At 40.7% G+C, this 20,153-nt stretch overlaps 1 protein-coding gene across 2 annotated transcripts in view; it reads right to left on the bottom strand.

Annotated features, from left to right (window-relative positions):
- Positions 1–20,153, bottom strand: part of LOC149067879 (galectin-4-like) — a 68,156-nt gene that overhangs the window by 43,829 nt on the left and 4,174 nt on the right. Inside the window, exons 1-4 of one of the 2 annotated variants that reach the window (XM_089252304.1) lie at positions 12,055–12,203; positions 6,723–6,811; positions 6,102–6,312; positions 5,692–5,817 (exon numbers count right to left, since the gene is read on the bottom strand). In XM_089252304.1, the coding sequence (XP_089108430.1) occupies positions 5,692–5,817; positions 6,102–6,312; positions 6,723–6,811; positions 12,055–12,108 (480 nt within the window). In that variant the 5' untranslated portion in view covers positions 12,109–12,203. Of the gene's footprint in view, positions 1–5,691; positions 5,818–6,101; positions 6,313–6,722; positions 6,812–12,054; positions 12,204–20,153 lie in introns of those variants that run through there. The other variant, XM_089252305.1, reaches the window with a different exon arrangement.

The raw sequence follows: 20,153 nt of genomic DNA, 5'->3' as shown, positions 1-20,153 counted from the left end.
ACATGAAGAGCAAGCAGCAAAAAGTCTATGAAATGAGGGATTAAAAATGGCATTATGAAGTGGATGATCTGGTAAAGACTGGGAGTGTATAGAAGCCCATATACTCGCACCATTTGAGGTTTGTCTTTTGCAAAGGGTGGCAGCAGCTCCCATCTGCTCTCACCAATTTAAATAAATTCTCATTTTTCTAGATGTTATAGAATTACAGCTGAGTCGACATGTCATTATCTTAATTTAAATACTACACATTTTAAATACCACAAATAAGTCAGTAGGATATTAACTCAGTGGAATTCTAAGATATCAAGAAAAAGATGTCAATAAGATCTCAACCTCTGCCATCATCATCATTTACATTTCCTATGCCACCCGTTCCTGCATCAAATCCACCACCACTGAAATTCAAACCACCTATTTTCGACAAAAACTCAACTATGACAGTGGAGGAATATTTGAAACTACTCATCAATGGGTAAGATTATTGGACTTGAAGATGCGCAACTGGTAATTCTTCCTAAATACTTGGAGGTCGCGTGCTAAATTCTTTCTTGACTGATATGTCCACAGCATCTGAAATTTTGAAGAGCATCATCCCCACAAAACCGTTGAAGTATTTCACACTCTTCAATGAGACCATGAAGTCTTCCGATCTTCTTGATGGACAACTACTATGCTACCAAATGTAAATACGGAAAACTCACGAAACTAGAATATGATAAGCAAATCATAGGACTCACCCATGGATTACCTCCTAATATTCAACGACTAATTATGGTTAATGAACCGAGTACAACCGAAGAGTGGTATCAAATTGTTTACAAGTTGATAAACATTGCGGAAAAGATACACTATTCTCCATCGTGCACATCAGATCCAAAATCCGGAATTCAAACGAGAGTCAAGATGATGTACCTTCTCCTGAGTGGCAAATGTTCAATTCATCAAAAATGCCAAAAGAACCTTGTCCAAGACATCTTGAACCCATTGGCTGTCTGATTGCCATCTTATAAGAGACCAGTATCGAAAGAATAATCCACATAGAAATAATATGGCGTGCTCATCACAAACTACCCATGGATGTCAGCCATGGTAGTGATGAATGTGCTTGAGAACGGTAGTAATGGTGTAAATATAGGTCACGCTGTCTCGGGGTAACGCTGTATATGCGTGGGAGTGTATAGAAGAAGCCCATATACTTGCACCAGTTGAGGTTTGTCTTTTGCAAAGGGTGGCAGCAGCTCTCATCTGCTTTCACCAATTTAAATAAATTCTCATTTTTCTTGCTGTTACAGAATTGCCACTGAGTCTATGTGTCATTTTATCTTAATTTAAATACTACACATTTTATATAAATACCATATATATATTCTTCCAGTGGTCTGATATAACATTGGGCATATATTTTGTATTTATTTTTACAGAGCGAATTTGTTGTAATTTTTCTTTTCTTTATAAAACCCCCCCAAAAAAACTGAGGGGATTATCATTATTATTTATTTTATTATAAAAAAAAATATATTTTTAGAGATAGCTGAGAAAATTGGACTCTTTATGCTGAGAGGGATTGATCTTGAAATGTTGAACTTCAGGATTCGCTGCATGCCTCTAGGGGGGGGGCGGGACAGCAATGATTGATAAGATTGGGCTTCTCAAATTCATGCCGTTCTGAAATCAAATGGAACGTACTGAATATGTGGTGATTTACCATCACTCAAATGCTATAACTGTCCCAGATAGGTATTCTTTATCTCATGTACATAACTAATGTGCTGCACAGAGAATATTCTCCAAAATTGATATGTTATATATATATAGGCATATTATCATTCCAATAAATGAATCTGATATACCAAAAATTGCTGTTACAAGTCGCATTGGTAGTTTTGAATTTTTGTATCTTCCATTTGATTTAAAATGTGCACCAACGACATTTTGAAGATTTATGAATGAGGCCAGTTATTTACATGATACCATAATTTTTTTCTGAAAACAAATGATCACATTAAGCATGTGGAACTTTTTTTGAAAAGGTTCAGTAGATACAAACTACACATATAAGTACTTCCAAACATATGCGACCTATAAAGCAAGGAACCATGTCATTGAGCAACTGAAGTAATGACCTACAGCGTGTGCAAGCATGTGAGTGGCCAAAACAAACAGTGTGCGACCTTAACAGTATGCAAGTATGTGAATGACTAAAAGAGTTACTTAGACACAGGTGTAAAAAAATACATACAAATACGCCTCTATGTGTATATAGGCATAAATCCTGAAAATTACACATATACCGAATCCAAATTTGGAGAGAGCGCAAGTGATATTGCATATTGATGCAAGGTCTGAAAGAAAAAGTGAAACCTCGTTAAGTTGTTGTTTTTCTTCAGGCCTGTACAGCTTTTATAGACATTAAACCCCCATTTATTCCTCGTTATTTTCGGTTAACTCATGAAAAAGTTTGAGAGAGAGGATTGGATTGGATTTTATTGGTGCAAGAACCATCTAGGTCAAGCTGTGCCAAAATAAATGTCCATATAAAAGGAATACAAGACGTATTATTGTCATGTCAAAAGGTAAAAGTACGCCATGAAATGTGAATCAGATGCTGCCTAGCTTCTTCAGTGGTGCGGGCAGTGGCTGGGGCATAACGAATGACATGCGACGCACACTCTACATAACAGTAATTCAAAGAATGCTGCCATACGCGGCACCAGCCTGGGGTACAAAGCTCTCTAGCGATGTCAAGAAAAAAACTAGACTCCACACAGAGAAGCTTTCTCCTTTACATAACAAGGGCGTACCATACAACACCAACCAATGCTCTTCAAACATTAACTGGTCTCCCCACCCCCCTAAACTTAGCCTCTGAGTCGAACACGAAGCAAGGGTCGGTCTATCAACAAGGCTCAAACGCCCAATCATAATCAACACGGACATCATCCACCCATCCCAAATACAGCAAAGGAGAGTGGGATGGTCAAATCACCCGGCCGCAGGCATCCCAAGATGCCAACTCACCCTGCAGCAGGACCGAACTCCCTCACAAGTTTCAATATATACAGATGGATCTAAAACGGAGGAACAAACAGCTGCAGCGTTTGTGATCACAGAGGGTGAAACTATAATCCACAAGTGGGCGCACAAACTAAACGGCGAGGCATCCATCTTTCAGGCAGAAATATATGTTCTTTCGGAGGCCACGAAAAAAGCACAGCACCTAAACAAACAAAAAAAAAAATTTCGGACTCACTATCTTCACTCTATTCAATCCGAAACCCGCTATCAAACACAGAGGCAGCTAGAGAGATCAGAAACATCCTTCTCGGCCACCCAGCCATCCCCCTAAGCTGGGTAAAGGCTCATGAAGGGAATTTTTTGGGAATGAGGAGGCAGACGCCGCAGCTGAACAGGCTACCAAGAAAGAAAGCATCGACTGCCACCTCCCTTACCCAGCATCATGGGTTAAGTATAAATCCACACAATTGATGATCAAGAAATGGCAGCTGAAATGGGACAGCGAAACCAAAACCGGCAGGAAAATTCACTAGTCGCCAAGGGCAAGGCTAAAAAAACAACCACTGGACGAGGGGAATGGTACTGTACTTCACGGAACACAGCCAAGAGATTCAAACTGAGAGGAAGTGACAAATTCAAGTGTAGGCAAATGGGAACGGCAATCCACTACACCACGAGATGCCCACTCACAGTGAAACTACACTTCGGGGTGCCAGCAGAGTCCAACATTCCACTATGGGGACCGGAGAGAACATAAAAAAACACAAGACTGATGAATCTAATTGAAACAAACGAGGACACGCACACAACTTCATTCCAAAACAGGCGTTACCACAACCGAAAAGGCGGCGCAGGGCTGCCTCTACAGAGGATGAATCATCGAATCCTGAAGACTAACGAATACTGGTTGCTACACCGTAGTGTTCTGCACCAGCTGTGTCCCGCAGCGGTGCACAAATTGAGTGACTTTTGCGCTTTCGGGGGAGTATATGTTCCGCAAAATGCAGTCTTGCTGCAGCAAGTAATCCCACAATTTTTCTCACTTTTCTGTTTTGCACATGTTGCAATGCATTTAATTTCATGATCGCTTCCTGCAGTGACCCGCATTGTATCGCTATGTCTCCCTTCTGCTCATATTTTTTGATTTTTGCACATGCTCTATATATATATTCTTGCACATATTCTCGCTTTGGTACATGCCCTGTTTATATTGTGTTGCATATGTTCTGTATATATCGTATTGCGCATGATCTGTACATACTGTCTTGCAGCAGCAAATACCGCCTCGAACATAGTAAATTCTTCACACTTTTCTGTTTCACGCATGTTGTAATGCATTTAACTTCATGATCACTTCCTGCAGTGACCCGAATCGTATCACTATGTCTCCGGTCTATTCTTATGTTTGTTTTTGCACATGCTCTCTATATATATTCTTGCACATATTTCCGCTTTTGTACATGCCCTGTTTATACTGCCTTGCATATGTTCTGTATATATCGTATTGCGCATGCAAATACTGTCTCGCTACAGAAAATACTGCCTCGAGTCTCGCAAACTTTTCACATTTTCCTGTTTCGCACATATCGCAATGTATTTTAATTTATGATTGCTTCCTGCAGTGATCCGCATCGCACTGCTACGTCTCCGTTCTGCACATATTTGTTTCTGCCCATGCCTTTATTTCGATTCTTGCACACATTCTTGCTTTTGCACATGCCTGTTTATATTGTCTTGCACATGATCTGTATATATAGTATTGCACATGTTCCGCACAAACTAACTTGCACATGCTCTGTACATACTGTATTGTGCACATTGCTCTGCTACCGCACGCCTTTATATGTCATCCCATAAATAACTGGTAACATCTGAAGGGAACATCTGATGTGCGCCTCCAACTTTTAATTACAGTGGATCCTGCTTATAACGTTTTTTAAAAAACTGCCATAAAAAACATTGTAAGCAGGAAAACCCTTCAAACGGAAAATCTTAGTAACTATAAGAATTACTTAAAGTTAGTACCATGAAAATCAGTTGTACTAAGTGGAAAAACGTTCTAAATGGGAACGTTATAAGTGGGATCAACTGTATATTTGGTTTAGATTTGTTATATGTGCTACATTCTATATGTTAAACTCTCAGTGTTAATGGGCTTCTTTGCAAGCTTTTCCTACTAGTAGACAAGAAAGTAAATGAACCTTTGGATAGAACATGTTTATGTTTTTAGAAATGAATCATTTGATTCACAGAGATACCTCCTTCCTACCCAGAACATGGCCCGCTGCTCTGTCTCAATGAAGAGATATAAGCAGGTGATGAAAAACCTGGGGCATGCTGGAAAACAAATTCAGAGATACCAGTGAATTATGGGGGGAAGGGGACATACATTTTTTTCAAGATAATTTTGTTCAAGAGGGACCCACTTTCACTTAAAAGGGACCCAGATTTTTTGAATACCATGGGTCCCAGGACAATTAAAGTACAGTGGCATCTTTGTTATACGATTAAATTTATGCAATTTTCACAATATTGCACAGTGAAACTAATAGCCCTTCACTTAAGTCATCACGTCACTCCGCTTAAGCCGTCATAATTTTTCGATAACATGAGGTGACAACTTATCAAGGTTTCACTGAATCTATATATTATTCGAAAGAAAACAGTTTTACTTACAGGAGGCTCTCTTTCAAATATTCTGACTTCTTCGATCCTCACAGAACCGTCGATATGAAGCACACTGGCATGTTCAACAGGACGACGGTGTTTAAATTCCCACTGATGTTGACCATTAATAGCAACCTGCAGAATTAGAAATAAGGAAAAGACACATTAAACATATTCCAAATGAGAGAAAAAAACCTTAAACACTATAATCACACACAGAAAAGCACTGGACAATTATCGACTGGCAATGAAAAAACTCTTGGCAAAATTTACCCGCAAGTGCTTTGATAGGCAAAAAAAAAAAGGTAATCACTTGAATTAAAAGCACTGGTAAGAATGTCAAAGAACTCTACTTTGTGCGTGCCAATGGTCATCCGCTGATAACCAATCAGTAGCCACCCAAACAAAAAAATTCTCACCTTGTAACCAGAACACTCAACCAATATAAGAACGATGAACTGCTTTCCAGAAGCAAAAGGAAAACCACCGTTCCTTTCTTCATTCTGCCAAGTTCCCCTAACCGAAGAGTTTCTCACGACGACTCTCTGTGGTGGCCTGACGCTGACGTGGAAAAGCCTGTCTGCCATATGACCACCACCGTCGACGCCATTAGTGAAATCAAAGTGAAAACTACAGAAAATAATCATAAATAATTCACTTTCGCAATAAAAAAATTGAGACAATGCAAAAAAATTAGCAACAGCAAATGCAAGTATTGATACAAGATATACTGGAAAACTGGCTAATTATGTAGATATATCAAGTTTTGAAAAAGTTGTCTCTGCCGCTACTGGGATTGACGTGAAAACCTTTCCTATCTTGCCTAACCTTGATCAGCCACCTCATTGGGCATTTTGTCTGTTGTGGCATTGTATTTGTATAAAACCAATACACATAATTATCTCTACATAATTAGCCAGTTTTTCAGTACATCTTTCTCTATATGCAAGTATTGATACTAATAGCCAAGGATTGATGGCAATGCAGAGATACAGAGTAAGTTTCGATGTAGATTCAATATATAGACTTGAAGAACTCACCTCTCGGCGCCATAGGGAAGAACACCCCTGATCTCGACCATCTTTCCGGGTCTGAGTCCTCCAGGGATCCCATGCCAAAACGGAATAGGCTACGAGAGAAAAAAGAAGCGAGAAATTCTTTACACAAACTATCAATTATTTGTGGTGTATTGTATGAATATAACATGACTTTTTTAACTGAGAAAAAGGGGCTTGACAAATCGAAAAAAAAAATTGCTTAGCTTGTAGGAAATTTTCCTAGCTCTGATTTTTTTTTAACGACTTCGTCGAAACATTTTCTTTCAGGCTTTTCCAGGCCTTGCTGACTATTGATACACATGATAATGTAAATTCAGAAAAAGAATTGTGTAACAAAAATTTAGGGTACTATCTAATTTTTCAGCCCAGGCCCGTCATTTAGGGGGCCTTTCGAAAATACACTAAAAATGGTATATATACTCGTGTATAAGCAGTTTTTTTGTGGGAAAATTCGTTCCTAAAGTGGAGGGGTCGGATTATACTCGGGTCAGTTTTTGACAGGAAAATATCGACCCCCCACAATCAATAGTTATTTTTGTAACTATAGATGGCGCTAATAATTAGTAGTGATAGATGGCATTGCAAATCATCAGAGTGATTTTTGTAGCTATAGATAGATGGCAGTTGTGTTAGCACATTTCGGGTTAAATCCACGTGGGTGGTAATTTTTTTCCAAGGCAGTACAAGTGTGTGTCGCGATTACCCACAGAAAAATCATTGATCTAGTGTTGTATCAGTAAGTATCAATGATCAAAAATGGAGAAAGCTAAAAGATTTGCGTATGATGCGTCTTTCAAACTGAAAGTTATCAAATTCGCCGAAGAAAACAATAACTGTGCTGCAGCTCGGACATATAATGTCAATAAGCATCCTGTCTGATCACCTGCACCCATTCATGTCCATTGTGCATTCCGACGGACTTGGACAATTTCAGCAGGACAATGCGACATCCCACACGTCCAGAATTGCTACAAAGTGGAGCACTCTTCTGACTTTAGACACTTCCGCTGGCCACCTAAATTCCCATATCTGGGATGCCTTGCAACGTGCTGTTCAGAAGAGATCTTCACCCCCTCTTACTCCTATGGATTTATCTGCAGGATTCATGGTGTCAATTACCTCCAGCACTACTTCAGACATTAGTAGAGTCCATGCCACGTCGTGTGTGTATATATACATACATTGAGTACATGTGCTTTGCCCCCCCCCCCCCCCGGAAAAAGTTGAAATGATGGGTCCTGTTTCAGCCTCACCGTGGTGGTCGAGTGGTCATGACTCGCATCATGAGGTCCCGGGTTCGAACCCCACTTGAACAACAGTGGTGGTTGACTGAAGTTTGTTTTCTGTGGTTCCCAACTTTGAGGTGCAAATGCAAGCGTTAAAGTCTTCCCATGTAAAATATCCATGTTACGGCCCAGCAGAGAAGACATTTAGTTTCAGTATAGTTATACAGGGTGGGAAAAAAGTATGTAGAAACTTTAAAAATTCACTAAAAACCGAAATAAAAAATGGTTTGCAGGGTCAGCATCACTAGGTCATGGGAACTTTCTTTGACAGAAAAAACTAAAAAAACAGCCGATAGGTAGTGCGGGTACGAGCGACTTTGGTGGAAATATGCAAATGAGATGATAAGAACTTGCTCTCCTAATCCACAATCAGTTCATCATTATAAACCGTGTGTAGAGCCTCAATATATATTCTTATATGTATTATTATTATTACTTTACTTTGTACATTGGCTCTCTCTCTTAACAAGTACGCTCTGGTCACGTGAAAGAATCTCAGTACATTCTGTACTGAAACACGAGATGATCACGTGACCGGATGCCCCTTCGGAGGGTCCGAAGGGCCATGTGTGTGAGAACATCAGTTCAGCTCCAGCTCTCACACAAGATGCATCCACGTCGTCTTTCTCTCTCTTAATGTATGTACTATGTAAATAATATCTTCTATATAGCATCATAATTAAAGATAATGTATCTACAACTACATCTCATTCATATGGAGTCAGATGCCAATTACACTACCGTCACCACCTAGCATTAAATTCAGCACGTGTATGTGGACCTGCTGCACTCTGCGACTCGCCTGCAATGTGTTATCCCGTGATGTGAAACACATACTGCTGTAATAAACTATTTTGAGGCATTCTGTTCATTATTTGCAAATCTTTTTCACTATTGGCTGTTTTATAGTTTTTTTTAAATCCTGTCTTTGAGATCGGTCTCAATGATCATGCTTTGGCGATTGCAGCCTCCAAATAGGCCCCTGCTGCAAGAGTTTTTGCGGGACAGTTAATGCATCAACAATGCATTACCCCAAAAAACAATATTTCTCACGGTTTCATTTGGGTCTGCATGGCTAGTAAGTGCAGCCAAGAAATCAATCAGATATGGCAGCACTTAGGTCGACTGGCGTCAATTTATTAATGACATTGTTGTGACTCCCAATGCTTCCCAACACAGGGAGGCAGCGGTACTACGTAACAGTTGTGTTGCGTTGCAGGCGAGTCACAAATCCAGCAACGGCAGAGTGCAGCAGGTCCACATACACGGTTTACAATGGTGAACTGGTTGTGGGTTAGGAGCGAAACTTCTTTCCTTTTTTGTGTGAGTATATTATAAACAGTACACTTCATGTAATAGAGAAGAAAAGAAGGGCAGAGCGTCTTCTGTCACGTATTTGATGCTTCTAGTAAAAGTGGTAGGAATCCATCACTCGATGATTGCCTGGTCAAAGGAGCAAATCTCTTCCATCACTGAGATTTCAGGAAAAGGCGATGGGGGTGATATCTGACATTTGATGCACATTTTTACAAATTGAACTGAATAAGGACGACAGATTTTTTTGGTGGGAAGAACCGTTATGGTTGAAAGGAAATAGAGATACTTGACCTAGTCTAGAAGTGCATAGAGATGAATGTCTAGTAACTGCAGAAAGAAAGAAATCGTCCACTGTAAATTTAAGTGTTAATGATAATGAAAATTATAGTTGGTATGAAAAATTCTCACATTGCGCGCATCTTTCGCTGGGTGAAAAGATATCTTGGAAGCACAGAAAAAGTCATCCCGAAAGAGAATCTAGTGGATGCATATGAGAATACAGAAAATATCCTCTGGTTGTCCGTGCAACGATAATCATTTCCCATCGAAGAAATTCAAGGGTCTGACCATTGTCGAAGACAAGAATGATCTATTGAGAGTGAAAACTAAAATTGAGAGAGACGATGAATTTCAGTTTCCTTTACCCGCTTCTCCTTCTTGTGAACTCTATCTTGTGAACTCTCTGATTTGGCAATGCCATGTCAATAATAACCATGCAGGGATTCAAACCCTCGTGTCCACACTAAGAGAAAAGTATTGGATTATATCTCCAAAACGGGCAATCAGATAAGTGATTTCCAGATGTGTACCTTGCAAAAGACACAAGGCCAAAGCAGGGACAAGTGTACCTTGATAGCTTCCGCTCAACAGAGTGAGGGAGGCCAATGTTTTCGAAATAGTAGCCATAGATTTGTGTGGACCTCTCTATTTGAAATCAAACTAAAGCTTGGATCGAACTGTTCACTTGTGCGATCTATAGAGCCATACACTTGAAATTAATGTCCTCTTTAAGCACCGAGAAAATCATACAAAGTTTCTGCAGATTCCTGGCCAGAAGAGACAGACCATCGATTGTGTACTCTGACAATAGAACTAATTTTGTGGGAACTAGCAATGCATCAAAATTAATTGATTGGATGGAAGTTATCAATTATGAACGTTTATCTCCAATCACAAGTGGAAATTCATACCTCCTGCAGTCTGGTGGGAGAGACTGATAAGATCAGTCAAAGAACTCTTGTTTGGGACCTAGGCCGATCATCTGTTCTTTTAAAATCAAAATTGGTGACTTTCTTCCGACAATAAGTCGCCGTAGTTGGCACGCTCTGGTTCGTTGTTTTTCTGCTGGGTTGTCTTTGTTCCAGAATGTTCTATGCTATTTAAAACCTGTTCTGAAAAATTCTGCCAGATGCCGTTAATTGTTGTAGGGCGCCTTTCAAACAGCCGTACAGCCATTTTGTTGTTTATGTTTGGATTACATTTTCGTCGCCTGGGCAGTTCGCCATGCCTTCCATTTTCAGCGTTGTTAAGAAATTTCAGAGTATTATTTCCAGTCGAAAACTCAGAAATTTTCGAACAACCAGCCAACGGTGGGTGTTACTCTACCTGTATCAGACTTACCTGTGCCCAAATATGCCCTTGTTGTTAGAATTTTGGCGCGAAACAGGGCTTATTATATCATCAATGTGTTGCCCAAAATGCAGAAATGTCATGAAGGTTACACAAAAAAATATTTCTGACGGATTCAGTAGGGTCTGCATGGCTATACGTGCAGAGCCAAGAAATCTATTCGGTTTGGCTCATGGTTCGGGTTTAGTAAGCTGAATATTCCCCGAGATTTTCCTGCTATCCTACGAGATCACGCAAGGTCAAAACCACTGCCAAGATAACTCGGGAATATTCATTTTCTTCCGGCACCTTGGCCGACTGGCACCAGTTTATAAATGAATTATTCTTGATTACATCGAGCTCCATTTGGAGAAAATAGGCGGCGTCGGTAAGACCGGTGAGGTCGACGAGACAAAATTTGAAAAGTGGAAGTATAATAAAGGCCGCAGGGTGGTGGGTCAGTGGGCTTTTGGAGGGGTAGAGAGGGAATCAGGGAGGTGTTTTTTGGTCGCCGTTTATGACAGGTCCTCGGATACGCTCGTTGGGCTTATCGAAACGTGGATTGAGAAGGGCACAACCATTAATTCAGATTGCTGGAAGGCCTACAAGCGTTTAGACGAAAAAGGATATACCCATTTGACGGTCACCCACAGCACTGAATTCAAGAATTCTGAGTTGATGTCCTACTCCAGCCATCTGCACCACAGTGCTCCCAGAAGCATCCAGTGTGCTCATGAGCACTTGATCAACGTTCTACATTCAAGGATTGCAATCATCCTGATTTCATGCCTTCGTATGCCAAAGTAGCCATAAGGGGTGCTCTTCTTTCAGTCATGGGTACAGGCAGTGCTCCCGACTAGAAAAAGGGTTGAAGGCCCTCTTAGTGCCTACTTCATGCACGCAGATTGCTCATTGTCATAAGCGCACTCTGGATGGAAAATAGAATATCATTATATATATATAATTTGAATCGCAGACCTCCATTAAACCAAATATATACAATTACAAAAAGGGAGATATTCCCCATTCAGGGCCCACCCGGGGAATAGGGAAAATATTAAAAATAATTTATAATAAATATTGTTTCTGCCATGTTCACTTACGGGTGAAGCGACGACAACGTTCTCGTCGATGCAACAAAACGAAACTTCTCCCATGCTTTCGTCTCTTTAAATATTTGCGCTCACAGACGGCTTCCGGTCGTCATCATCATCATTCCAATGATAACAATATCAACATGGCGACGCATCGCTCCTTGTTTGGAGTGTTGCCATTCAAAAACCAAAAACAATATCGGATGATCGTACATATTTACCCGGGATCTTTATAAAAAATTTAAAAAATTTCCCCCATTTTTTTTTCGAGAGCTTTCAACAAACGTCAAATTTTATTTTTTAACTGGATTAAAAATTCGTTCTAAACTTATAATGGCTGACGTGACCATACGTCCCGCATTTTTCAGTTTTAGTGGTATCATTTTTTTTCTTTTTGTAACAATCTTCCCCGCTTTTCGACGAAATTTACTCGAATTTGTTATTCTTCATCAAAAATGTTGACAAAAGTGATTTTCGTGGTGCACTATTGCCGAACCTCATGTGGTCCGGATGTGTTTTGCTCCCTTTCGATGACTTTACTACTCGCATTCACGTTTTTTTGAATAGGAAAAAAATCTCATTATTCTCCTTCCGCTTAGAAGCGATTGGCAACAATACGGATGATCTCTATTTGACGAATGGGATCCGGGCAATACTTTGAATTCATGTATGTTTGTGCACTCAAGGTGATATAGTGTCCTGCAGTTTGTTCCAAAACTTTTATTTCAGGTCACCCCGAACGACTGCATCCTACGAAAAGAGCCTGAAGTAACTTGTGAAATATTTCTAACATAAGTAAAACTATCGTTAAGAAATGTGAAAGAAATTTCAGATAACGCTAACGTAGGAGATGAAGATTGCGCCATCTCTCGGAGAACCTAATAGTCGACTTCATCGAAGCAATAGATATTAGCGGTAACGGAAAATTAATTAGGGAGTTCATGATCCAAGCTGAGGTAGAAAAAAGATCTCTGACTGTCAAGGAGGAAGGACTTGCGAAAATTTGCTCCGGACGCCGGAAAAGTGGATAGATGGGCGGGGCGCTCGCGAAGCGAAACCGCAACAGTAGCAGATTCCGACGATTTTCCCATTGGGGAATTAATGACATCAGTATCGGACTGCCTGTTAAAAATTGCTCTTGCAAAAACTAAGGCGGAGAAGATCACCATCTTCTTCAATATTTTCATGAAGGATATACAGCGCATTTTATTCAATTAATTACACCTCAACTATAAAAAACCTTAAGATAATGGCTTGGAATGCCAGCAGCATACTTCGTGATATGGTAGAACTCAAAGAAACAATAGAACAGCACAGCATTGATGTTCTACTAGTCAATGAAACGTGGCTAAAACCCCAACACGGCCTGAAAATAGCCAACTACGATGTAATTCGGAGAGATAGACTTTTTAATCTGGGTGGAGGGGTCGCAATAATCATTAAAAGACACCTCACTTATAGCCTAGTTGATCTCCCCGACTCACGGGACATAGAAGCCTTAGCAGTGGATATCCACAGCAGAAATAACAGTCATTAGGCTGGGAGCTATCTACAAGCCCCCACAAAACGGTCTCGACTTCTCATTACTTAACACATTCTTCAATTGTAGACACCCGGCAGCCCTAGCAGGAGACTTCAACTGCAAATCCAGACTTTGGAACAGCCGTGGATATAACGCTTGTGGGAGACTGCTAGAAAGCTACTGCAGGGACGCAACTCCTGAGGGATTGAATGCGTTGAGATATTAAAAATATCCAAATCGAAGGCCTGGAGAATTTCTCTAGAGAAAAACGAAGCCAATCTTAAGATACTTCAGCTCACCAACATTTCTCATCTCGAGATCTCAGTTGAAAAATTTACCAGGACCTTTCGCGAGTTTCAGTGCAGACGGTGCCTTGGATTCTCACATTTTGCCAAAACCTGCGTCAACGCATACAGGTGCATAAAATGTACGGACGTTCACGAGCCCGGAAAGTGCACAAAAGTGCGAGACCAAGACATCCCAAAGTGCGTTCTGTGCCTCGGACCTCATCCTGCGAACTATCGAAAGTGCCCTGAATTTCTTAAAATTCGCAAGTCTCAGAAAACTTCAACCAAACCCTCATCTAAGGACTTTACCATCCAGTCCCAGACGATTTTGCCGAGCAAAAGCAAATCCACCAGAAGTTTTCTACCACGCCCTGTACAACTAAAGTTCAGTGCTTTTCTTCGGAACCAAAAGTCTTCTCCCACGGCAACACCGGCTAAAACCGTAGCTGATCAGCCACCGGCCCAGGCTCTGTCAATGATCGAGTCCTCGCCCGACGTTTCTCCGATGACGTCACCAAGCCGTCCGAGAAACTTTGAAAAGTTAGCAAAGAAATCCGTGAACTCAGAAATCTTGTTTCGATCATGGCTGAACAGCCAGATATTAAATTTTTCAAACGAAGATGTTAGGGAAAAAAACTGGATAGGTTCGAAGGGACTCGAACTCATAACCTTCGTTTTAAACGTCCCGTGAACTTCCCACTGTACCAATCGTGGTCGCCGAGCTGAAGTTGAATTTAGTATATCCATTATTAAATGTCGCCAGGAAATATGGTGGCGCCAAATGAATCAAAAGTTGCGGTAGCCTCGCGGTCTACTGTGACGTCATAGAAACGTCACAGTAGACCGCGAGGTCTCTTGACTTTGATTGGCTGGTAAAGTGGAGAGCTCAGAATTTCTAAGCGTTACACTCCACGACGGCACTTTTTTTTTCAGTTGTTTACACACGCCGGAGACGAGGCACGGTGGTACCTCGGGTCGCAAAAACGATACTCATGCTGTAATTTATTAAATATGCTTAATTCAATTAGAAATTAAATTTATACTTCTGATTCTCCTGGAGTCGTCGCTATGTCTTACAACTGGTGACCTTTTCCGTGTTCCTACACGCGACAAGTTTCGATATCATACCGAGAGACTGCTACGGTGCCACAGCGTTGTCTTCACATCAATCCGGATGCATCCGTAAACCGTAAGCTTCAATTTTTCTCTTCATGTCGTAACACTCGAGTTGAACGTTTGAAACGAAGCCGTCCGTGTTTATTCCGCATTATTTTCGGCATATAGTATATCCAGGGTCGGGCTTAACTATTTTGCGGCCCTCCGAAATTATTTTTCAAGATCCTTGAGGGAGCTGAAATAAGACTCAGCCTCTCAGGTTCCGATGCCTGTGCCAGAGATTAGGCACAGGCATCGGACCCATTCTGCTACAAAATGCTTGTGCCATCTCTACACCATCTGTACACAGTGCATCACGATGTCAGGGCTAGACGACGGATTAAATGCCCAAAATTACAACTAAATACGCTTTCAGCTGTGACAAGCACGCACTTTGCCGCACCGCAACCCCCCCCCCCTGTAGTTTTAAATAAGTACGTCGTTAGAGTGAGAATTCAGCGCTTTTTCTTGTCCATCGCCCCCTGAGCAAATGGGGCACATGCCCAAAAATTTGCAGGGCGCAGAATTTGGTTGCTTTTGCATTACAGGCGATACCCTCCCCAACGCCTCTGCCTCAAAGAAAACTGTACAAGAGGCACCCAAAAATAGTACTTGCCTAGGGAACGAACTTATGAAATGCAGGTCGTGGGTCCCCTGTCTTGAACAGAATCTTAAGATATTGCTTTGATAAGAAGTCAAAATGTAACTCAATGCAATCAACGTATTTGCTTCATACATTGTAAACAAAGTATTTTTAATTCGTTTTGCGGCACGGTGCGACTGCACCCTTCGCACCTGTTTAAGTCCGGCCCTGAGTATATCTTTCTTCTCGACCATGCCTCAGACTGACGACCAACATTCGCCCGCACCAGCTCGAACAACAACTAACATTGACAATAACCTTTTGGTACCTGCCAGTGACCACTTTTCAATCCTCCGGGAAGTGATGCATCACCGCTGGCAGGATCATTGGAACCATCAGATAAATAATAAACTTCATGCCATCAAGCCCACACTTGGCCATAGGCGTTCGAGCTGCGGAGCTAACCGAAAGGAGGAAGTTCTGCTTGCTCGATTGCGCATAGGACACAGTCGTATCACACAATCATATATTCTATTACAAGAGAGTCGGCCACAGTGCCCACATAGTCAAAGTCATCTTTCACTTCATGACATTTTAAATGACCATAGCGATGCATCTCGCATTTTTAAATTCATTAAAGCCATTGGTTTTTATAACAAATTATAGATTTTTACAATTCATGTTAACGTTTCACGTTTCTTTTTATCATGCACAGTCTTAGTATTTTGACATGATAAAAGGATGATTTTTCTTATTTTTATATAATTATTTGTTTTGGCGCAGTTTGACCATATTGGTCTTTGCGCCAATAAGTCCAAAATCCAATCCAACAAACACTACACAGTCATAATAACTAAATAATCGAGTAATTAATGATTCTTTTATGGCCACACATTGTGGAGCAAAATATGTATTATAGTACTAGATGAAGTACCGGGCGACGTGATTTTGGATTTGATGTTGATTTTATTGGCGCAAGGACCATCTAAGTCAAGCTGTGCCGAAACAAATTTCCATATAAAAAAAACACCATAGATCGTAAAAACTATAATTTGTCATATAAACCAATGTCTTTGGTAAATTTAAAAATTGGAAATGCATCGCAATAGTGAGCGAAAATGTCCCAACCAAAAGCCGTCATAAAAAGGATGATGTAGCGATACTTATTACATAGCAACTAACAGAAAGCCACGATTATCGCTAAATGTTGGAAATATGTATTTATCACTGGCGAGAGAGTGAGTCGAGACTTCTAAATGTTCAGATGTGCCCTTTCTCGACTGCGATGTAAATAGTTGAGTTTAATTATACAAATACAACACCACAACTGGCAAAATGCCCAGCGAGGTGGCTGAGAAAAAGATGCCCATAACAAATATGGATGTCATATATTTCAAAAATAAAGCAACCCAATTAAAAATGTAATTATAAACAATATATATGCATGATAAAATATTATACAATGCCCATAAAGAATACTTATGATGGTCTTATTGTAAGTATGAATAGCTTCTCGATTTACCCCAACATGTTTATCATACTTCGGGTAAGCTATTCCATTTATTAACAACTCTGTTGGAATTCCCTGCGATACCATAAAAAATGCATTGTCCCTTACCAATCGATACTGGTGTCCCCTTGTAAAAGCAGTCGATTGGCGGTGTACTAAAAGTTCATGATTCATCCTATCCATCCCATTGAGAATTTTGAACACTTCGATCATATCTCCTCACGTTCATCCAATGTAAACATATTCAAAAAATGAAATCTCTCTTCACAACTCAAGCCCCGTGTTCCAATAAGGACACGTGTAGCTCTTCTCTGCACCCCTTCAACCAAGTCTATGTCCCTCTGTAGGTATGGTCTCCAAAACTTTACAGCATACTCCAGTCCAGGACAAACTAAACCTCGAAAAAGCGGAAGAATGACTTTACGAGAACGTGAAGAGACCTTCTTGAAGATGAGACCAAGCATTCTATTCACTACTGTTCGATTTTTCCTCCACCGCTGAACAATGTTCAGAAAACCTAAGCCGCTCGTCAATGAAAATTCTCAAATCGGTGACCCTAGTTGCATCCGGGATAGTGACTAATAGAGCCGCCGACATGAAGGGAACCGGCGAGTTCCGAGAAGCAATTCTTCTGAGGAACCGCTGGTACCATCGGGCCTATATAAGTTGAGACGCTGCTAAAAGCGGGGTCTTTTTCCCCGTAGTCGTGAAGGAGGTGATAAGAGTCGAGGAGAGAGGAAATCTCTGGTGATGAATATGGGCCCGAAAGATTTGGTGGTGAGTGCCGTATATATATAGTCTCGGAATTATCTCTCTCAGTAAATAATCTAAAATTTATTTCTATGCAGATAATTAATCGTTTAAAATTCGGCCTGTCAAGTTCATGTATTTGCGATGGCGTTATATCATGTTGGATAAGAATCTCCTCTATGAATAGCTCTTATTTTAATTGAATAAATTAATTACTAACCCCTTTGTGTGAATTCTATTAATTTTCAATGGTCAATTTCTTTGTTGACGGACGTCACAAAACACAACGCAAAAATAGTCCTTAATTGTTTTCCTTTTTGTGCCCCTTCCCCAGTCGACTCCGTCACAGTTCGAACCAAAATGAGCTACCATGCACTTATCAACGCTAAACGTAATGCTCCATTCATTTGCCCATGCTGCAATCCTGTTTAAGTAGGTCTGGAACAACTCCCTATCGCTTTGATTCCCGATTACCCCCATTAGCTTCACATCATCTGCGAATTTGCTAGTTATCCCATCGATAAAAAGTGAAAAAAGTATGGGGCCAAGGACACTCCCTTGAGGAACTCCACTTGTGACGCCTGTCCAACCGGAGAATTTCCCGTTCACCATAACTCGTTGCGACCTATCTCTTAACCACGATTCTATCCAATTCAGCAAGTTGCCCTCAATTCCAATCTCGTGTAAACACTTCAAGAGTTTACCATGTTGACCCGATCGAATGCCTTCTGGAAATCAAGGTAAACAACATCTAAATTTTTGCTCTTACCCAAAGCCTTAGTCACGTGATCATAGAAACAAAGGAGGTTAGTTACACATGACTTCCCCCTTCCTGAACCCATGCTGATTATTTTCATCTATCCACTTCACAAACTGCCTTTTGATGATAATTTCCAAAATTTTCGAGAGGGAGCTCGTCAAACTCACTGGACGATAATTGGACACAGCTTCTCTACTACTCTTCTCAAATATCGGAACAACATTAGCAAGTTTCCAATCCCTCGGGACGATACCCTCAGCAACACTACTCCTGTGCTACTGGCCCTAACAATTCATTAGCACATTCCCTGAGGACCCTGGGATATATATCATCTGGTCCTGGTGCTTTGCTCGCACATATATTTTTTAGAAAATTTAGGACCTCCACATCTTCCACTTGAATATCGTTGAGGATTTTATTTCCCCATGCAACACCCGTATACAAATACAACGCCACAACAGGCCAAATGGCCCCAGAGATAATATAATTATCTCTGTTAAAAACCGACGCGAAAAAGTCATTGAAAGCACTCTAACCTAGACCCTCCTATCGAGAGGGGGCCAACTGTTCCCTTACATCCATTATTGACGTATCGTAAAACTGATTTCGGATCAGAGCCAATGTTATCTGCCAACCTAGATTCAACTTCTTTATTACTATCCCTTATCGTTTCTTCAACACTCTTCTTTTATCAGTAAACAATGATAGGTCACCTCCTCCACTTTTATACTCCCTGAATGCTCTTTTCTTTTCAAGATAGAGGTTACGCACGCTATCCGTGAACCATAGAGGGTGCGATGTACAAACACACCTTTTTCGAAATTGATAGTAATTTAGTTACATAGTTAGTCGTGTGATTAATAGTAATTTTAAGTGATAAATATATAATAGTATTTTATAAGCCAATATGCGCAATATAGTGAATCTTTACATGGACCTTTGTGTGAAAACGCAACAAGAAAATTTTCTTCATGGAGTCTTCCATTCCTAAGCAGAACGAAACCTGATACTCATACTCCATCCAAACGGATGTCGCAAAGGAAAAAAAAGACGCAAGGGACGAGCCACCCACAAAAAGATCTTTCCTTGACCTCTCTCCTCTCTTATAGCGAACAACCCCAACAGCAAAGAAGAAACTATGGAAGCTACAACTGCAATGATCCCATCCTTTGGTTGGTTTCACATGGTGGAAGCTAGTTTGAAACTGGGTGTGCCGAAACAAATTACAAATGCATCAACCAAATATAATTACGTTGTTTCAGCTCTACCTCCAGAAATTGCAGGACTCGTTCACGATGTGATTCTAAACCCAAACGAACAAGATCTCTTTGAACATCTAAAAACCGAACTAATCAAAAGAACGAGCGACACTTCGACTCAGGAAATTACTGGCAGGTGAAGAATTAGACGACAGACGAGCATAGGAGCTACTCCGCTCAGTGAAACGCCTTGCGGGGCCACATAACGTTCCAGATGAACTTTTAGAACCGTTGCTCGTGCAACGCCTTCCTTGGCTGCAAGAGCTGAATTAGCCGGTCGTG

Source organism: Pholcus phalangioides, unplaced genomic scaffold (assembly GCF_987345545.1).
Source record: "Pholcus phalangioides strain wild (caught in Gottingen) unplaced genomic scaffold, Ppha-v1.0 ptg000028l_1, whole genome shotgun sequence".
Taxonomy (NCBI): Eukaryota; Metazoa; Arthropoda; class Arachnida; order Araneae; family Pholcidae; genus Pholcus; species Pholcus phalangioides.
The sequence above is the reverse complement of the archived record's forward strand: the minus strand, read 5'-3'. Positions and strand labels throughout refer to the sequence as shown.